Here is a 19406-nt window from a genome sequence, read left to right on the forward strand (position 1 = left end):
GATTCTCATCCGCCCTGTAGGTTATCTGCTTGTAGGATAGACTGAGTAAAGTTAAGTATAGGGTACAGTTGGGCTAAATCAAATATGCCTGTGTAACAACAAGACTCTGATCTAATTCCAAAGTGTAGGCATAAATGACAGCCCCAAAACATTTGCTGACCATATCGAAGATTGTGTAATCTCTGTTTATGTTGACATTCGCTTCCTGCCATACATTTGTCCCACATCGCTTGCCATAGCCTCATACAAGCAGATGTACATGTGGATGAGAATTCCGGTGCATATCACAAAAGCTGCCACACCGGCGTGGTTTTGAAGCAAGCTCATGGTCACTGTTGTGCTCGGCACATTTCCACCCCTCGTGCTTCACCACAAATGTGGAGATCGCGGGCATGGTTGGACTGAAGAGAATGCTATTGTCTCAAGCAGTTCCAACAATTGACATCGCCGGCGTGCAGACTGAAACTGCCCCTGAAACTGCTCGTGCACTGCTTTGCTTTAGGCTACGTTTTACCTTGTCCATCTGCTTTGTATGTTGTTTTCAGGAAAGGGTAATGCACATTACATGCCAAACCGATGCAAATGCTCTCGGGATATGCACTTTTTGTTGATTGCCATTCAACTGGTCAATAAATTGGTTTTGGGCTTCAGCCTCCGTGGTGCTCTCGGTCGAGGACAGCCAACTCACAGACTGGGCTACTGCTTAGCGAATAAACGGAGATGCATATAGCGTAGGCCTACTTTTTTTCTCTCTTCTTCTTTTTTAGGATTTCGGGGCTGCTCCAACAGCCTATTACCTCCGTTTTTTCTCTAGTTGATAATATTTTTGCATGTAAATGCATTTCAATCACACTATATCGCGCAATTGAATCAAAATGCCCCCCATTTGTCAACAAATACACACGCCATGTCATCTTTGGGTCATGGCAAAGCGCCCTTAGCCACCGTAACCATTAAGAAAACAAACTGTCAGGCTAGGTCAACAATCGTCACTTCGCCTGTCAGACATGTCACTTTCTGCAGATGTATCAGTGCCTCTGAAATAGATTTGTGCTGCTGTTTTTTTTTTCTCATGAGGTTGGATGTGTGGTTTTTCGACACGCTGATGTTTGTATCAGAATTTTGGTTCCTTTATAAGATGTGGGTCCATCAAATGTGTGTTGTTTTCTCAGATCGCCATACTAGCAAACCAGGGACTCTCCTCTTTGATGTCACAGCCCAGCTCATTAGTCACACCAAATTTCACAGAATTCACACTTTGAGTTACCATTTTCACAAGTTCCTCCAGCATGATTGGGTTCAAAGTCTCATCGATGCTATCAGAAAAAACAAGGCTTTAATGGGAATGACCGTTTGTTTTCGTTTCATAAACCCTTTAAGTGTTGTGTGTTTCAACCTTCATGGCTTCTGAAAGGAAGGGGAGTATCGTATAGAAAAGGTGTGCGAGACATACTATGTGATGTTCAGTAACTAAATAGGCTATAGCCTGTGTGTGTGGGTGGGTGGGTGAGTGCGTGCGTGCGTGCGTACAGAAATGTGAAGTCATAAGTGTATCAAACAGCTATTTGTTTGAGTTCATCTGGTCGGAAAAACTTTGCATTATGTGCTTTAATCCATTTATTCCTAAAACACCTGGGGAAAAAAACAAAACTCATCCTGCAGTAGGCTTTGTTCATTGTGCTACACAGCATTCGGACTATGGGTTAAACTCTCTTGAAATGCAAAATAATTTAAAATAATTAAACATGGATAAAAGTCATGATTAATCGCTCTGAACTATGGAATTTCTAAGATTAATTGTGATCAAAAAAGTGAATCGTTTGACAGGCCTAATTCTTTCCAAAAGATGCATGTATTCCATGTCGAGTATCACTGGCCAAGTTATAGCTGACACCAAAATCTATTCCTGTCTATTTGAATCTGTTGGCTATTGTTCTCCTTGTGTATTCCACAGTTTTTCACTACCTTTTTGCCTGAAGAGGAACTGGCCTTAATCTCTAAGGTATAATGTGACTTGAATTCCAACATTTTTTGTCTCTCGTAGGCATTACTCATCAATAACGGCTCAGTGACTGTTCAGACGACTGACTACACCGGCAAAGTTAAGGTAACAGCATCTTACAGACATTATTGAATTCGAAATGTATTACTGAAAATTACGGAGGCGCAGGTAAGTATTATTTAGCCTTTTCTATCCTTACATGTTTTCATAGACTCAAATGCTTATTGTATAATGCTTATGGTACCACTACTATACTACTACTACTACCAGTGATGGGCAGTAGCTTAGCTACTTGTAGCGAAGCTACTAGTTTAACTACATTCCCCAGTAGCTTGGTCGTAGCTTCACTACTTTATGTATCGAGTAACTACTTAAGCTATTTTTTGTCTCAAGTAGCGACGTAGCTTCCACAAAAGCTACATTGTCCCGCAATGTTGCTCGAAGAATTTTTTTTGGGGGGGATGAGTGCCCCTCACTGTCCCTCAGAAACATATCCATGTCCCCCCTTGGACTTATTGGGGTCACCCTACGCCTGTGGCCTATAATGATAACATACTGAATGTATAATACATATCAATAAAGTATAGGCCTAATGAGATCAATGAAGTTTTGTTTAATGAAAGTAGGCCTACTGTTATTTTAAATCAAGCTGACATTATGTCGGGACAATGTAGCTTCTATTGTAGTGAACTACATTTCCAGACGTTTTTGTAGCTTAGCTCACTACATTTCTGATGGTGGTAGCTTTAGTGTAGTGAAGCTTAATTTATGGTTGAGTAGCTGAGTAGCTTAGCTCACTACATTTTACAAGTAGCTTGCCCAACACTGTCTACTACTACTAATAACAATAGAATAGAAATAGAATAGAATAGAAAGCCTTTGTTGTCATTATACAAAGTATACTGAGATTTGAGTATATATAATAATAGGCCTGTTAACAATGATGATGTTTATGATGATAATCATGGTGTATGCGTTCTTTTTTTCAACAGAGATGAATTCTACCATAACACCACATCATGCTCTTTCTGGGTATACCGATTATGAGAGCTATGCCTCTGACTATTATGATTATGGGGATAATGGTATGTGTGAAAAGGATGATGTCCGCAAGTTTGGAGCCGTAGCCACAACTGTGTTCTTCTCTGTGGTGGTCGTGCTCAGTGTGATTGGAAATGTTCTCGTGCTCAGTGGTGTAGTCTACGTAGAACGTAGTATACGGAGTATACCCACTTCTAAATATCAGGGATTTCAGAATACCCACTTAAAATTGATTGATCCATTGTTTTGCATAGCACAACTATATACAGTATACCCATTTAAAAAAATGCTCAACTATACAGTATACCCACCACAAAAAAGTAGACTACACCACTGCTCGTGCTCGTGATCCTGATCAAGTATAAAAACCTGAAGTCCATGACCAACACCTTCCTGTTGAACCTTGCCCTCTCTGACCTCGTCTTCACCATCGGGCTGCCCTTCTGGGCCTACTACGACATCTACACCTGGACCTTTGGGGATTTTGGCACAGAATTATGCAAAGTTGTCAGATTCATCTTCGATGTTGGCTTTTACAGCAGCACCATCTTCTTGACCACCATGACCATCCACCGCTACATGGTAGTGTTTCACCCCATGTCCACGATGTGCTCCAGGAAGAGCCTCTACTGCCTCTTGACCTCTCTCACTATCTGGCTGGCCAGCTGCCTGGCTGCGGTTCCAGCAGCAATCTTCAAGACATCTTAGAATAATGACAATGACAGTTCCTGGCACTGCGAGTATGACAGTCAGGTGTGGAAGAGAGTGGGAGCGTACCTGCAGAACGGCTTCTTCCTGGTCTCGTTCGCCATCATCTCCTTCTGCTATCTCCAGATCCTTCTGCAGTTCCTGCGCCCCACCTCCCACACCAGGCACAAGACAGTGCCCCTCATCTTCATCACCGTGGTCATCTTCTTCCTGGGCTGGGCGCCGTATAACGTCGCCTTGTTCCTGACAACACTATGTGACCGACTGTTGTCTCCTTTCGACAACTGCGACGCATGCAAGACCGTCGACTACATGTACTATGTGAGCCGTCTGGTAGCCTTCTCCCACTGCTGCCTCAAGCCCTTGTTCATGGGCATCAAGTTCCAGAACCACCTGAGGAAGCCGCCTCATATTCTCCCATGGTGAGGAATGCTCCATGTACTGACCAATCACCACGCTCGGCTACCTGCCGCCTGGCCACCTGGCCAACTCAGGACATTTCAGATTTTGCAGATGGAGCTGCAGAATCTAGTAGATTGGTCTTAGTGACAATGTGGATTGGGGCTTTTGTTTGTTCTTTTGCTAATGACATTTTTATTTGCATAAATCTTCAAAATAGATTTAAAATTGTATAGTATATTTTGGTAGTCCTCAGGTAAACAAAATGTCAAAAATGCTGTTTCGTATTTCATTCTTTTCCCCCTCATTATCTCTACGATATGTCCTGAATGTGTTTCTAAATATTGATTGAATGAAATTGTACTTTTTTTGTGGTTGACCAATTATTTTCCTTGTCATGCAGACAGACTGAAACCTTGTTTTGTACAAAAAGTAACAATCAAGTAATGTTTTAGGGGCATTGCATACTCGATGTGAGTATGTATCAGGCCTAAACATTTTGTTGTTTTGTTTTGTAGAAAACATTACTGTATTTTGTATACAGTAAGGATCCGGCCACTGATATAATTTTAATGATATGCAGTTTTACATGAAATATGACATGTTTAGTAAAGAAATCTCACAAATTACATTTGCAATGCAATGAAATTATACTTTTAGAGGACCTAGTGAAGGTGGGGTCTGTTATACATGTAGCCGTCTTCATTCAATAGGCCTAAAGTGCAGGGGGAAATGTTCGTGTTTATAGTACGGCCCTTGCAGGACTTTATCAAATTTTGAAGTGGACCCTCGAATGGAAAAGGTTCAACAACCCTGGCCTTGCTCAAGGGCACTTCAGCCATGGATGGAGATGTAGTGAGAGGTCAGGGGGGATTTGAACTTGTAACCCCTAGATTGAAGGACCAACTCTCTAACCACTAGGCCACAGCTGCCCTTAAATCATGTTGGTCGATGAAATACATTTTAAAATCAGTTCATATTACTTAGGTAGTAGATATTTAGCGTGACATTTCATGTATGTTAGTTGCTATTTACACATTATTAAGCCATTTTTGACAGAGATGAGCCATTTACTGTAGGGCTTATAAATGAACATGGACTACTGAAATCAAAGTGAATGTATGGAATGAAAATGTTTTTTTCCTGCATGCTCCTGGCGTCTCACACACGCACGCACGCATGCGCGCGCGCACACACACACACACACACACACACACACACACACACACACACACACACACACACACACACACACACACACACACACACACACACACACACACACACACATGCCGTTGCTGTCCAGTTGAAACCTTGCCTCTCCTCGTTTCACATTCTTTTACTTATCCTTTTATAAACCACTATTTTAATTATGTATAAATTATTAATTTTAATTATCAATGTTAATTTCTAAATTAATAACCATTTCAATATTAAGTTGGATATTAAATAATTTAGAATTGGCCTACATATACAGTAAGCTCATGGAGACTGACCAGTAGTACTGCTTTAAATTTTATGATGAATAAAATTCTGCTGGACAGCGACGAGACGTGAGAGTAGGTAGGCCTATTGCAACCATGCTGCTCACTGCTGCCTATTGCCAAATTTGATATTTTCATGGATATTGGCTAAGCTAGTCTGTGAGGTGCTGTAGTCAGATGAAACCAAAATCAACCACTATGTATTTTATTATGCCGTTATTATTTTGATTTTGTTTCTCATTATGTCTTTTGTCTTTCTTTTCGTGAATGACCGACACTGAAGCACTTTGAGATTCCAGAGCCCTTACCATAGAGGTAGAAAATAACACTAGAGAGGACACAGCAATTTGCGACAGCACTGGGAAATGGCAGCTGGAGCTTCCCAACTTCCGTAGGTAGTGTAGGTACCTTCAGGCAATGCAAGTCAATGGAGAACACGCCCACCCCTGTCAAGAAATTGACTAAAACTGTGTAAATATGAAGTAACACTTTAATCAAAGACCAGATTTGAAATGTCAGGCTAAATATCTACTTAAATCATGAGTCGATAAAATACATTTAAAAATCAAATAATATCTTTACATAGTTAGCAACACACTTCAACTATTGTCCTTGTATAGTGTGTTGGTGGACATTTTCACATGATTAAGCCATTTTTGACAGAGGTGAGCCTCGTTCTCCGTTAATTTCCATTTCTCTGATCTACCTACAGATAATGGCCGCATTGCCGTAACAAGGGGGGCGGGGTCCTCTCTAGTGTTATTTTCTACCTCTATGGCCCTTACTGTAATAAAGCACTTTGAGGTCCTTGTTATGACTGCCCCCTTGTGGCAAATAGATGTAGTGTTGCTCGGCGACTTAGAAGGGATTGCTAAGTTTCGTCTCTGTGTTCTTTGTTGTTCCCACCCCCACACCATCAGACGCAAGTTTGTGAGGACGTCAAACTGTTCAAGTCAAACTGGTCAGTGTACACGCAAAGGAATCAGACAGAACAAGATGGAGAAGGGACAGGGAGGATACTTCAGTTGGGGTATGCTGTTTTTTCAGTCGACATAAATTACATCCTAATGTATTAGGATAGTTGTGTAGACATTTTATTAATCATACGTACGTTTTCATTTGCTGGGTCAAGTTTTACAAACGGAACTGAACTATGTAGTAGACCTGAACGAGTGATAATTTCAAATGCGATGGAGATTGTCTTATCATCTAGGCATCTAGGCCTACATAGGCTAATTGGTCATATCTGTTTGCGCTGAAGTTAGTCTCCCCGTTGTGTGATTTAACCATCACCGTGTAGACCATAAAATTGGTTCGTGGGCGGGCTTCTGAAATTGGGTTGTTGTTGCCTATATCGTTGTACTGAAATATGTTATGTGATGACTAAATAGGCTGTATGTGTGTGTGTGTGTGTGTGTGTGTGTGTGTGTGTGTGTGTGTGTGTGTGTGTGTGTGTGTGCGTGTGTGCATGCGCGTGAGAGGAGAGAGTGTGCGTAATAAGCGTCAGCAATCAGAAAATGTGCAACGTGTATGTACTGTACCAATGCCAGGGTAGCCCACAATTGGCCTCACTCATCTTGGGTCATTTGTCTGTCTGCTTTTTTTTTTTTTTTTTCAAACAGAGTTATATTGTTTGAGTGGGTGAGGTCAGGTTACAGTCTTTCTATGTGAAAGGGTGGTGGCTTTTTGTGGATGCACCTGTTTTGATGGTACAATAGGATGGTAGGATGCTGGATAGGCCGACAGGTTATTGAACCAGGTTCTCTGATTTCCAGACAAATCCGCACCCAGGTGATAACTATTTTTGTCTTACCATCAGGCTGTGAATGTGGGTCAACCTGCAAATTCGTAGAACACCTTTATTGTTTGCCATTAAAAAGAACTTTGTCAGCCTTCCCTTCCCGTCTCCCCTTGCATTTCAGAATGGATTTGCACAGACACTGCTAAAGCCTGCTCATAGACATTGTAGCCTTCTGTATGTACCACAGTGTAGTATACAGTGTTGCCAGATTGGGCTGTTTCCCGCCCAATTGGGCTGCTCAAGATGGTCGTGTGCAGGTAAAAATGGCATTTGGCAGAAAAACCCGCCCAATTTTTGCCATAGAAATCAATAGAATTGGGTGGGACTTTGTGCTTCTAGGCGGGTTTTGGGTATTATTTGGGCTGGAAATCATCAGCCTCATCTGGCAACCCTGGTAATATACACACACGTCGCTGCTATTTACTCGCTACTTGCTCACTCGCCTACTTGCCACTCGCTCTGGGTGATTTTGTTTACTGGTTGTCATGGTTCCCGCTGTCCGCGCCAATAACGTCCGTACGAAACAAAATGTAGGCCTACGCTGTTTAACGTTGATCGTGTGCTGTGCACAACCATGCATATGAGCCTTTGATGGTGTACACTGTATGTATTTTCCTCAACACTTTTAACCAAAGTGTGATGGCGTGCAGAAGTTGGGTGGTCAGAACACCACAGGGGCAACGTCACCTGTCAATAATCTGTATTCTGCATTCCAATTGGTTACTCGCTTCGCTCGAAGATAAAATAAGTTTATCTCGGAACCCGCCCACATCGCATCGCTTGTACTCTCCTCGCCTACTCGCCAGCGAGACTCGCTGGAACACGTAGACATTCTATTGACTTCATCCGCTGAGCGAGTAACTAGCAGCGACGTGTGTGTACGGTTAACGGCTGTGATACATGTACGTAAATTCCACCCGCTTTCAACCTGCTTGCTCGCCTCGCGTGGTGACGTAGCATCGTTTCCCGGTCAAATTAGCTTAGCTTAGCAAATGCTGTGGTCAAACATCCGTCTCTCTTCAATCACAAACACTGTATGTACAAATAAAAATGATGAAACAGGAGCAAATATATTGGTCACCTTAACCCAAGTGTCATTTATTTTAAAACCATCTGTGAAAAACGACCGGCAGATTTGACACCACCGAAATCAAAACAGCCTCCATTTATCCCAGTACTGCTGGTGACGCACGTGACGTCATGGCGTTGAAAGCTCTCCCATTGGTTAACGCTTCGCGGTGCCGCTAAATTTTTCAGCCAAGCTCAACTTTATCGCCTCGCTCGCCCACCGCCTGCCACCCTCTCTTCCCTATGTCACCACATCTCGCCTCGCTGCCGCGTCCCAACGGAAAATAATGGAACGCCACGCCTCTACCGCTTTGGAAGCGCCCATGTAAATCAGCCGTAAGTTCGGCGAGAAGGTCGCTACCCTGGTATAGCAGCACGACAGAGCTAATCTTTAGACCCCGACGCGGAGCGGAGGGGTCTTGTTCTCTCTGAAGTGCTGCTATTCCACAAAGCGACCGACTCGCTGAACGCTAATCCGCTTATTATATGGATATACTTAAATGATTCACACATGGCGGGGACATTTCTTTAGGCCTATTTAATGTTCAGTTTATTATAGTTTTTCATGTCAAAAGATTGTTGCTGTGCAAAACAAAACAGTGCCATTGTGGAACACCGCTAGGCAACAGCTAGGTAGCCAGGACAACAGGTGTTGTCTATCACAGCAGCTGATTAGAGTCTTGTTGAAAAGTCGCTTTAGCAGTGAAAAGTCTTGTTGCCATTGACAGCGGTCTGATATAGACCAACCCGTCCGTTATCGAAAAATAACAGACGTGCGAACGTTGGGGAGCCCCATTGAAATGAATGGAGCATTCAACCGATGACGTCACACCATATAATAAGCCATTATAATGCACCAGTGGTGCCCCTAGTGCAGGGGTGGGGAACCTTTTGCATTCGAGGGGCCACTTCAAATTGAGCCACATTTAAAACAGACCCCACCTTCTCTAGGTCCCCTGAATAATAATAATAATAATAATAATAATAATATAACTTAATTGCATTGCAAATGTAATTTCTAAGATTCATTTACAAATATATGTCATATATATAAAGCTGCATAACCTTAAAATTATATTGCGGGCGGGATAAAACGGCTCTCGAGACTTAGGTTCCCCACCCCTGCCCTAGTGGAAAGCTGACCTTGGTTGGCAAAGGCAGACAGACTTCAATAAATTCTTTACCTCTCCTAATTATATAGAGTTATAAAATGACCCAAATATCGAGTCTCAAAATGTCCTTTGGCATACAATTGAACTGTACATGTACTTTTAAAAAATGGTCTATAAATAATAAGTCAATGGGGTATGGTTAGGGTTTGGGCAATGTTAACAGCATATTGGTAGCTCTTCTCTGTGAAGTAGTAGGTCAGTAAATCTAGCTCAAAAAAGGCCAAACCATGGGACAAATTGCAATTGTAATGGTTCCTCTACTTTTAAGTGATCATTTAACCCCAAACCAATCTACCAATTTATATTTAGTGGAACATAACTTTTCATGCATGGTATGCAAACAAGGATTTTACCACCAACACAAGTTACAGCAATGCAATGTTTAACCAAATGAGTACAGTGAAATGTGTAAAGCTATACTTTGTTCCTATTAGTAAATTATTTAGTATATTATTATTATTAGTTTGTTATTTAGTAAATAGTCATGAAAAGATGAAATTTGGCAATAGACAGCACAATTTCTATGAGCAGTATAGTTACAATACCTACTCTGGCCACCATCCTACACAGTGCACCTTTAAGGAGAGACATTCTATTAGAACTTAAAAAATGTTTGGTTTAAACTTCGGCACAACCTTTTCTGTCCTCAGCCAGTTGCAAACCAAGGGAGGTTGGTGAACCATGCCGTTTGAAAAATGTGAATTGTTATGCTCTAGGTCAGACCAAGTCTGGAAGAGATTTGAAAGTCAATGATAATCAGGTTAGGTCTCCACACCCTTGGTTTCCATATGAATGAAACTTAAGACAACAGCAGAACGCGTTCTCCAGTCCTCTTCTCCAGTCTTATCCACACAATGGAAGGTAGGCTGCTTTATCAGTGAGGTAACAGTTAACAGTTAGGCTTGCCTGAAGGTGTTTTTTATCTTTTGAGTGTGCCAGATGAGCGTACAGTAATATGTCTCTTTACTGTGTCTTCACAGCTTGGCCCCTACGGTGGCCTAATACACCCAACCAACAGGGACCTGGGCAAGCCTCAATTAACCAGCACCTTGGAAGGAATCCTGGTAACCAGGGTGCAGAGGAACCCAATTCTCAAACCACGCCCATGTCTCCCACTCCCCCAGTCTGGAGACTGGTCCTGGCAGGCAGGAAGGGGGCTGGAAAGAGTGCCACAGGAAACACCATACTTGGCGGACAGTATTTCCGCTCAGAGCTCAGTTCAAGCCCAGTCACCAAGACATGCCAGGCACAGACTGCCCACGTTCAAGGCCGGGAACTGCTTGTGGTGGACACCCCGGGTTTCTCCAAAGCAGAGCTATCCCAGGGTGCCGTGCGAGAGGAAGTGAAGAGGTGCCATGAGCTGTGTGCCCCAGACCCCCATGTGGTGCTGTTGGTCATTCCTCTGGGGCGCTTCACGGAGGGGGAGCGTGAGGCTGTGGAAGTGGCTGAGGAGCTCTTTGGTAACTACGTACCCAGTCGTACCATACTGGTCTTCTCAAGGGCAGACGAGCTCCCAGAGGGAGTGTCCATACAGGACTTTATCGCCAGACAGGACGAAAGCATCCAGGAGCTGGTGGCGCGGTTCGATCACCGCTTCCTAGCCATTGACAACCGAGGCAACGGAAACGTGAACCAGGTGACTTCACTCTTGCACATGGTAGAAAGCCTGTGCGTTGGCCTACCTGGTTGCCCCACCACACCACTGAAGCTGATTCTTGTAGGCAAAACGGGCACAGGAAAAAGTGCAACTGGAAACACCATTCTTGGCTAGGAGAGCTTCTCTTCTGGGTCCAGCATGACGTCTGTGACTCAAAAGTGCGAGAGCAAGAGTGGCATTGTGCAAGGACGAAATGTTCTTGTGGTAGACACCCCTGGCCTGTTCGATGCCTCTCTCCCACAGGAAACGGTTGTGCAAGAGGTAGTCCGATGTCTTACCTTCTGTCTCCCTGGGCCCCATGCTGTATTGTTAACAGTGAGTCTCAAAGACCTCACCGAAGAGCAATGGCAGTGCATTGACAAGATCGAGAGCAAGTTTCAGGAGGGCATCCAGCGTTACATCGTTCTTGTCTTCACCTACGCAGACGAGCTGAACGGAACTTCAATCGAAGATTTTGTCAGGAAGGACCCGAAACTCAATGAGCTTGTGAAGCGCTTTAACAGGCGCTATGTGGGCTTCAACAATAAGAAAACAAGCGACCCCAGTCAGGTCACCCAACTGCTGGAGACGATTGAGGAGCTGGTCGCTAGCAACAGCTGCCAACACTACTCCAATTACCTCACTCCCACTCCCCCAGTCTGGAGACTGGTCCTGGCAGGCAGGAAGGGGGCTGGAAAAAGTGCCACAGGAAACACCATACTTGGCGGACAGTATTTCCCCTCAGAACTCAGTTCAAGCCCAGTCACCAAGACATGCCAGGCACAGACTGCCCACGTTCAAGGCCGGGAACTGCTTGTGGTGGACACCCCGGGTTTCTCCGAAGACAAGCTATCCCAGGGTGCCGTGCGAGAGGAAGTGGAGAGGTGCCATGAGCTGTGTGCCCCAGGCCTCCATGTGGTGCTGCTGGTAATTCCTCTGGGGCGCTTCACGGAGGGGGAGCGCGAGGCTGTGGAAGTGGCTGAGGAGCTCTTTGATAACTACGTGCCCAGTCGTACCATACTGGTCTTCTCAAGGGCAGACGAGCTCCCAGAGGGAGTGTCCATACAGGACTTTATCGCCAGACAGGACGAAAGCATCAAGGAACTGGTGGCGCAGTTCGATCACCGCTTCCTAGCCATTGACAACCGAGGCAACGTAAACGTGAACCAGGTGACTTCGCTCTTGCACATGGTAGAAAGCCTGTGCACTCTGCGGCTGGTTCTTCTGGGCAAAACGGGCACCGGCAAAAGTGCAACTGGAAACACCATTCTTGGCAAGGAGAGCTTCTCTTCTGGGTCCAGCATGACGTCTGTGACTCAAAAGTGCGAGAGCAAGAGTGGTGTTGTGCATGGACGAAGTGTTGTCGTGGTAGACACCCCTGGCCTGTTCGACACCTCTCTCCCACAGGAAACGGTTGAGCAAGAGGTGGTCCGGTGCCTTACCTTCTGTCTCCCCGGTCCTCATGCTGTGTTGTTAACAGTGAGTCTCAAAGACCTCACCAAAGAGCAATGGAAGTGCATCGACAAGATCAAGAGTGAGTTCCAGGAAGGCATCCAGCGTTACATCGTTCTTGTCTTCACCTACGCAGACGAGCTGAATGGAACTCCACTTGAAGACTTTGTCAGGAAAGACCGGAAACTCAATAAGCTTGTGAAGCGCTTTAACGGGCGCTATGTGGGCTTCAACAATAAGAAAGCAAGCGACCCCAGTCAGGTCACCCGACTGCTGGAGACGATAGAGGAGCTGGTCGCTAGCAACAGCTGCCAACACTACTCCGATAACCTCACTCGGGCGATAGATAAGGCTGTGAAGGAGCCTAAATTTTATAGCTGGTGTCGCGACCATCCTTATATTACAGCTTTTATAGGAGTGTCCACAATTGGGTTGGGAGTAGGTGTGCCTGTTGCCATGGGTGCTTTTGCCTCTGCAGCAGTTGTAGAAGTCGGATTAGGAGCACAGATATTGGCATTTCTTGCTGCACAGGACGTGGCCCTAAGTGCCATTATGGCAAAGCTGGTCGCTGATGGGGTGCTGGCTGGTGGAGGGGCGGCTGCTGCAGGGACGGCTGCTGCTTTAGGCTGCTGCATTCAGTAGCATTGGTTAATTCACACTGAGTCAACATGAAGTGGTTCCTTTGTAGGCGCTATCCCCACCACCATACACTACCATACAGACAGATTACACACTTATATTTTTCTGGAGGCATTTGTAGTCTAACAGTCATGGTGTTGGTCTTGGTATCAGATGGTTGCAGGTTCGAATCCCATACCATAAATGGCTTGAAGTGCCCTTGAGCAAGGCACCTAATCCCACATTGCTACAGGGAGTATAACCAATGCCCTGTAAATTACTGTAAATCGCTTTGGCATCAGCTTAGTATAATGTGATGTACTATCTATAGCTATTTGACAATACACCCATAGTACACATACCTGTACTGTACTGTATGTACATTTAATGACAAAAACGTAGGCAGTCCCTTGACCTTATTCCTTTGCCATTTGCAGGTACTAGTGAATAGTAGCGAAATGGCAACCCCCTAAGTAGACAGGATTATTCATTTTTACACACACACACATGCACGCACGCACGCATGCATGCACATACACACACACACACCTTCAAGTAGAACCAAAATATAAAGGACATATAGATGTCGTAGATTGCCCAACAATTCATATTTACGTTCATATTTATCTTCACAAATACTGCACGTTTCTACATACTGAATGTTATCCTTGTACAGGACCTCATAATCACACTTTCTGAGCTGAATAAGCTTATGTTCAATTCAATTGCGGTTTTCTTCAGAACCACTTAACTAGGTGAGAGGGGTGAATCATTGTGTCAGGGGCTCTCCATTGTTTTGGGCTGGAGACCCCCAATAGAGCATAACATTTTCCAAGTGTGGCCTGCGTTATCTCTCTACCGTAATATTTTTTATATTTTTTAATGTTTTTAAGATGTTTAGTGACTACGCCACTCTCATTTGTTAGGGTGAGAGAACCCAACCATCAAACACTTGATTTGACTTTCCCCCGCAACAGGTTACTGAATAACAAGAGATACAACTGTCATACAATTCAGAGTTCTTTTTATTTTCTTTCAGTGATACTCATCTTTTCTGTATTTCAAATGTCTGTACTCAAAATATCTGTTTCACAGGCTCAGTCTTGGATTTCATATACTTCTGAACCAGTGCAATACAAAAGTGGCATTAGAGGCAATTACCGATAGTGACAATAATGTGCAAATTATGCAATTGCATGAGAAGGGGACCAAACAGCAGACAATGCACTGCAAACACTGTTAGTAAAGAAATAAAACAAAAACACACAAAACTGCCCGTAGGCAAAGTCTGAATTGGCCACACACTTGTTAGTTAGATAATGCTACGTTTGGTCTCCCACTACAGCAACCAAAAAACTGTTCCAAAGGTCATTGGCGATGCTGCCAGGGACTGCACTGATAATAATTGCACTAGCCCAAGAAATACACTAAATGTCATACATGAATCACGTTACACAAGCCCCTTCGTCTTGGATGTTAGAGTGAAACTTACACAAGCCCCTTCGTCTCGAACGTCAAAGTGAAAGGGTTGCACAGGATGACTCACTCACACAATAGAACAAAACAAAACAAAGGTTGGGAAAAGAACAGTGATGCCCCCCTTCTCTAGTGACACTGCATCAGTGTAGTCGAAGGCACCATCTCCTCCTATGTACATTTAACGAGAAAGTTACCATTAGGCACGGCATTTATAACTCGATTCAACAGGAGTTGTGTATTGTGGAAATGTGGGCGCTCCCACAGGTGCAACCACGACACCACAGCGCGATATCAAAGGCACCACGCTGCCAGTCCCGCCATCACACCTGCGGAGCACCCCCACTCCCACCCCACACAACTCCCTACACAAGTCAAGTGCTAAGCGTCGAAACTCTTACAGAAAATGCCGGCATTACCTCTGGTTCTCTCGAAGCGGCATGCAAGCAGTCAACCACACAGGACACAAAGTGGAAGAACATCACCAGCGACACTGCGATAGAGTAACACTACTTCAGTCACAACAGAGACTACATTCGCACACACGAGAGAAGCGTACAGAACGCATCTTTTACCTTGAGTTTTCCCAGCTCAGCACACCATCCCAGAACAGCAGCCGACCCCACGCCAGCCGCCGATGGACAGGGCTACAATTAAGTTAAATGGTGTCAGTAACCAACATCTAAGTACATTACAATGCACCAAAAAGAGCAATAAACCAACCGAGAAGGACGCCTACCTTTCCTGTACGGTGGCTCAACCACAAACAGAGGGACAGAGAGAGCGGTGTGCCCACGCTACACTCGACAGCATCAAAAACACGGCGTCTTTGCTAACTAGCTACCACCGCAATGATTTATGCTACACACCTGAAGGAAAGGGGAGTGTCGTTACCCCGTCAGAATAAAAGTTCGGGATAACCACCGGTTACATACACCCCCACTTTAAAAGGTCACCGTCCCGGTGACACTCCGCACTCGCACACATCCCCGCACACACCCAACAAGCACGCACGCACGCACACACACCCAACAAGCACGCACGCACGCACACACAAGCACGCGCATCGCACGCGCATCCAACGAGCGCAACCACACGCACACTAGAGGCCCCCCAGCACATTAACCATCAACAAAGTACACATGCACATAATCATACACAGACACTGCATTATGATCCAGGATGGAGTCACGCCAGGCTGGATGGACATGGACGTTCTTCTGGGACGGTTACTCTCCAGTCCACTACATGACAGTCTGCGGTTGGAGGCCTGCCCATTGCCCCCTGAGTGGGCTGTCGGCGAAGGCTGCCGCTGCGCACCCACAGAGGCCCGTTGCCCATTGCCCCCTGAGTGGGCTGTCGGCGAAGGCTGCCGCTGCGCACCCACAGAGGCCCGCTGCCCATTGCCCGCTGAGTGGGCTGTCGGTGAGGGCTGCCACTGCGCACCCACAGAGGCCCGTTGCCCATCACGGTCTCTCACTGGGTGCCCCAGATGCTGGCTCCCCCACGTGAAGCCAGCCTCATGCGACATGGACGTTCTTCTTGGACGGTTACTCTCCGGTCCACTAAATGACAGTCTGCGCCTGCGGTTGGAGGCCTGCCCATTGCCCCCTGAGTGGGCTGTCGGCGAGCGCTGCGCACCCACAGAGGCCCGTTGCCCATCACGGTCTCTCACCGGGTGCCCCCGATGCTGGCTCTCCCACGTGAAGCCAGCCTCCTGCGACTCCGGTTGAGGTTGAGGTTGCTGGGAAATGCCCAGCCACCTTGACAGCACATCCAGCTGCCCTTGCCGATGCGCTACCATCTGCTTCAACTCAGACAGTCCTTCCATGCTTCTCTTGCAGCTTGGCCGTCGGCTATGCCAGCACCCCTTCTCTAGTGATACTGCATCAGTGTAGTCGAAGGCACCATCTCCTCTTGCAAATGGAACGGGGGAGGATGTGTCCTCTTCCGGATTGCCCTGCTGGTGATCGTCAGTGGGGCCCTCCGCTGGCTGGGGGTAATCACTGTTCTTTTCCCAACAAAACAAAAAAGACAAAATGCATACAGAACCCACCACTAACAATTGTAGACAGCTGTATCCACTTAGTTATCCTTTGCCGACTACTGCCAAATGTGGCCTGCGTTATCTCTCTACCGTAATATTTTTTATATTTTTTAATATTTTTTTAAGATGTTTAGTGACTACGCCACTCTCATTTGTTAGGGTGAGAGAACCCAACCATCAAACACTTGATTTGACTTTCCCCGCAACAGGTTACTGAATAACAAGAGATACAACTGTCATACAATTCAGAGTTCTTTTTATTTTCTTTCAGTGATACTCATCTTTTCTGTATTTCAAATGTCTGTACTCAAAATATCTGTTTCACAGGCTCAGTCTTGGATTTCATATACTTCTGAACCAGTGCAATACAAAAGTGGCATTAGAGGCAATTACCGATAGTGACAATAATGTGCAAATTATGCAATTGCATGAGAAGGGGACCAAACAGCAGACAATGCACTGCAAACACTGTTAGTAAAGAAATAAAACAAAAACACACAAAACTGCCCGTAGGCAAAGTCTGAATTGGCCACACACTTGTTAGTTAGATAATGCTACGTTTGGTCTCCCACTACAGCAACCAAAAAACTGTTCCAAAGGTCATTGGCGATGCTGCCAGGGACTGCACTGATAATAATTGCACTAGCCCAAGAAATACACTAAATGTCATACATGAATCACGTTACACAAGCCCCTTCGTCTTGGATGTTAGAGTGAAACTTACACAAGCCCCTTCGTCTCGAACGTCAAAGTGAAAGGGTTGCACAGGATGACTCACTCACACAATAGAACAAAACAAAACCAAAATGTTGGGAAAAGAACAGTGATGCCCCCCTTCTCTAGTGACACTGCATCAGTGTAGTCGAAGGCACCATCTCCTCCTATGTACATTTAACGAGAAAGTTACCATTAGGCACGGCATTTATAACTCGATTCAACAGGAGTTGTGTATTGTGGAAATGTGGGCGCTCCCACAGGTGCAACCACGACACCACAGCGCGATATCAAAGGCACCACGCTGCCAGTCCCGCCATCACACCTGCGGAGCACCCCCACTCCCACCCCACACAACTCCCTACACAAGTCAAGTGCTAAGCGTCGAAACTCTTACAGAAAATGCCGGCATTACCTCTGGTTCTCTCGAAGCGGCATGCAAGCAGTCAACCACACAGGACACAAAGTGGAAGAACATCACCAGCGACACTGTGATAGAGTAACACTACTTCAGTCACAACAGAGACTACGTTCGCACACACGAGAGAAGCGTACAGAACGCATCTTTTACCTTGAGTTTGCCCAGCTCAGCACACCATCCCAGAACAGCAGCCGACCCCACGCCAGCCGCCGATGGACAGGGCTACAATTAAGTTAAATGGTGTCAGTAACCAACATCTAAGTACATTACAATGCACCAAAAAGAGCAATAAACCAACCGAGAAGGACGCCTACCTTTCCTGTACGGTGGCTCAACCACAAACAGAGGGACAGAGAGAGCGGTGTGCCCACGCTACACTCGACAGCATCAAAAACACGGCGTCTTTGCTAACTAGCTACCACCGCAATGATTTATGCTACACACCTGAAGGAAAGGGGAGTGTCGTTACCCCGTCAGAATAAAAGTTCGGGATAACCACCGGTTACATACACCCCCACTTTAAAAGGTCACCGTCCCGGTGACACTCCGCACTCGCACACATCCCCGCACACACCCAACAAGCACGCACGCACGCACACACACACACACACACACACACAAGCACGCGCATCGCACGCGCATCCAACGAGCGCAACCACACGCACACTAGAGGCCCCCCAGCACATTAACCATCAACAAAGTACACATGCACATAATCATACACAGACACTGCATTATGATCCAGGATGGAGTCACGCCAGGCTGGATGGACATGGACGTTCTTCTGGGACGGTTACTCTCCAGTCCACTACATGACAGTCTGCGGTTGGAGGCCTGCCCATTGCCCCCTGAGTGGGCTGTCGGCGAAGGCTGCCGCTGCGCACCCACAGAGGCCCGTTGCCCATTGCCCCCTGAGTGGGCTGTCGGCGAAGGCTGCCGCTGCGCACCCACAGAGGCCCGCTGCCCATTGCCCCCTGAGTGGGCTGTCGGTGAGGGCTGCCACTGCGCACCCACAGAGGCCCGTTGCCCATCACGGTCTCTCACTGGGTGCCCCAGATGCTGGCTCCCCCACGTGAAGCCAGCCTCATGCGACATGGACGTTCTTCTTGGACGGTTACTCTCCGGTCCACTAAATGACAGTCTGCGCCTGCGGTTGGAGGCCTGCCCATTGCCCCCTGAGTGGGCTGTCGGCGAGCGCTGCGCACCCACAGAGGCCCGTTGCCCATCACGGTCTCTCACCGGGTGCCCCCGATGCTGGCTCTCCCACGTGAAGCCAGCCTCCTGCGACTCCGGTTGAGGTTGAGGTTGCTGGGAAATGCCCAGCCACCTTGACAGCACATCCAGCTGCCCTTGCCGATGCGCTACCA

General features: G+C 46.1%; 2 protein-coding genes and 2 long non-coding RNA genes across 5 annotated transcripts; 2 read left to right on the forward strand and 2 right to left on the reverse strand.

Annotated features, from left to right (window-relative positions):
• Positions 1 to 3089: 3089 nt before the first annotated feature.
• On the forward strand, positions 3090 to 4177 carry LOC134466024 (chemokine XC receptor 1-like). The gene is made up of 3 exons (XM_063219921.1): positions 3090 to 3206; positions 3404 to 3651; positions 3769 to 4177. The coding sequence occupies exons 1-3, from the start codon at positions 3090 to 3092 to the stop codon at positions 4175 to 4177; spliced, it is 774 nt and encodes a 257-aa protein (XP_063075991.1).
• A 1494-nt stretch (positions 4178 to 5671) lies between these two features.
• Positions 5672 to 13405, forward strand: LOC134466025 (GTPase IMAP family member 8-like). The gene is made up of 4 exons (XM_063219922.1): positions 5672 to 5703; positions 6555 to 6664; positions 10656 to 11291; positions 11649 to 13405. Exons 1-4 carry the CDS (start codon positions 5672 to 5674, stop codon positions 13403 to 13405), a joined length of 2535 nt encoding a protein of 844 aa, XP_063075992.1.
• Positions 13406 to 14388: 983 nt separating this feature from the next.
• LOC134466370 (uncharacterized) lies at positions 14389 to 15342 on the reverse strand. The gene is made up of 2 exons (XR_010038286.1): positions 15277 to 15342; positions 14389 to 15028 (listed from the first exon to the last, which is right to left on the reverse strand). It is a non-coding gene; the product is annotated as an uncharacterized LOC134466370 (long non-coding RNA).
• Positions 15343 to 17715: 2373 nt separating this feature from the next.
• LOC134465346 (uncharacterized) lies at positions 17716 to 18631 on the reverse strand. Of its 2 annotated transcripts, XR_010038141.1 has the most exons (4): positions 18354 to 18631; positions 18190 to 18261; positions 18034 to 18107; positions 17716 to 17785 (listed from the first exon to the last, which is right to left on the reverse strand). It is a non-coding gene; the product is annotated as an uncharacterized LOC134465346 (long non-coding RNA). The 2 variants fall into 2 exon arrangements; XR_010038140.1 differs by having other exon boundaries at positions 17722 to 18107; positions 18354 to 18624.
• Between the last annotated feature and the right edge of the window lie 775 nt (positions 18632 to 19406).

This window comes from Engraulis encrasicolus, chromosome 16 (assembly GCF_034702125.1).
Source record: "Engraulis encrasicolus isolate BLACKSEA-1 chromosome 16, IST_EnEncr_1.0, whole genome shotgun sequence".
Classification (NCBI taxonomy): Eukaryota; Metazoa; Chordata; class Actinopteri; order Clupeiformes; family Engraulidae; genus Engraulis; species Engraulis encrasicolus.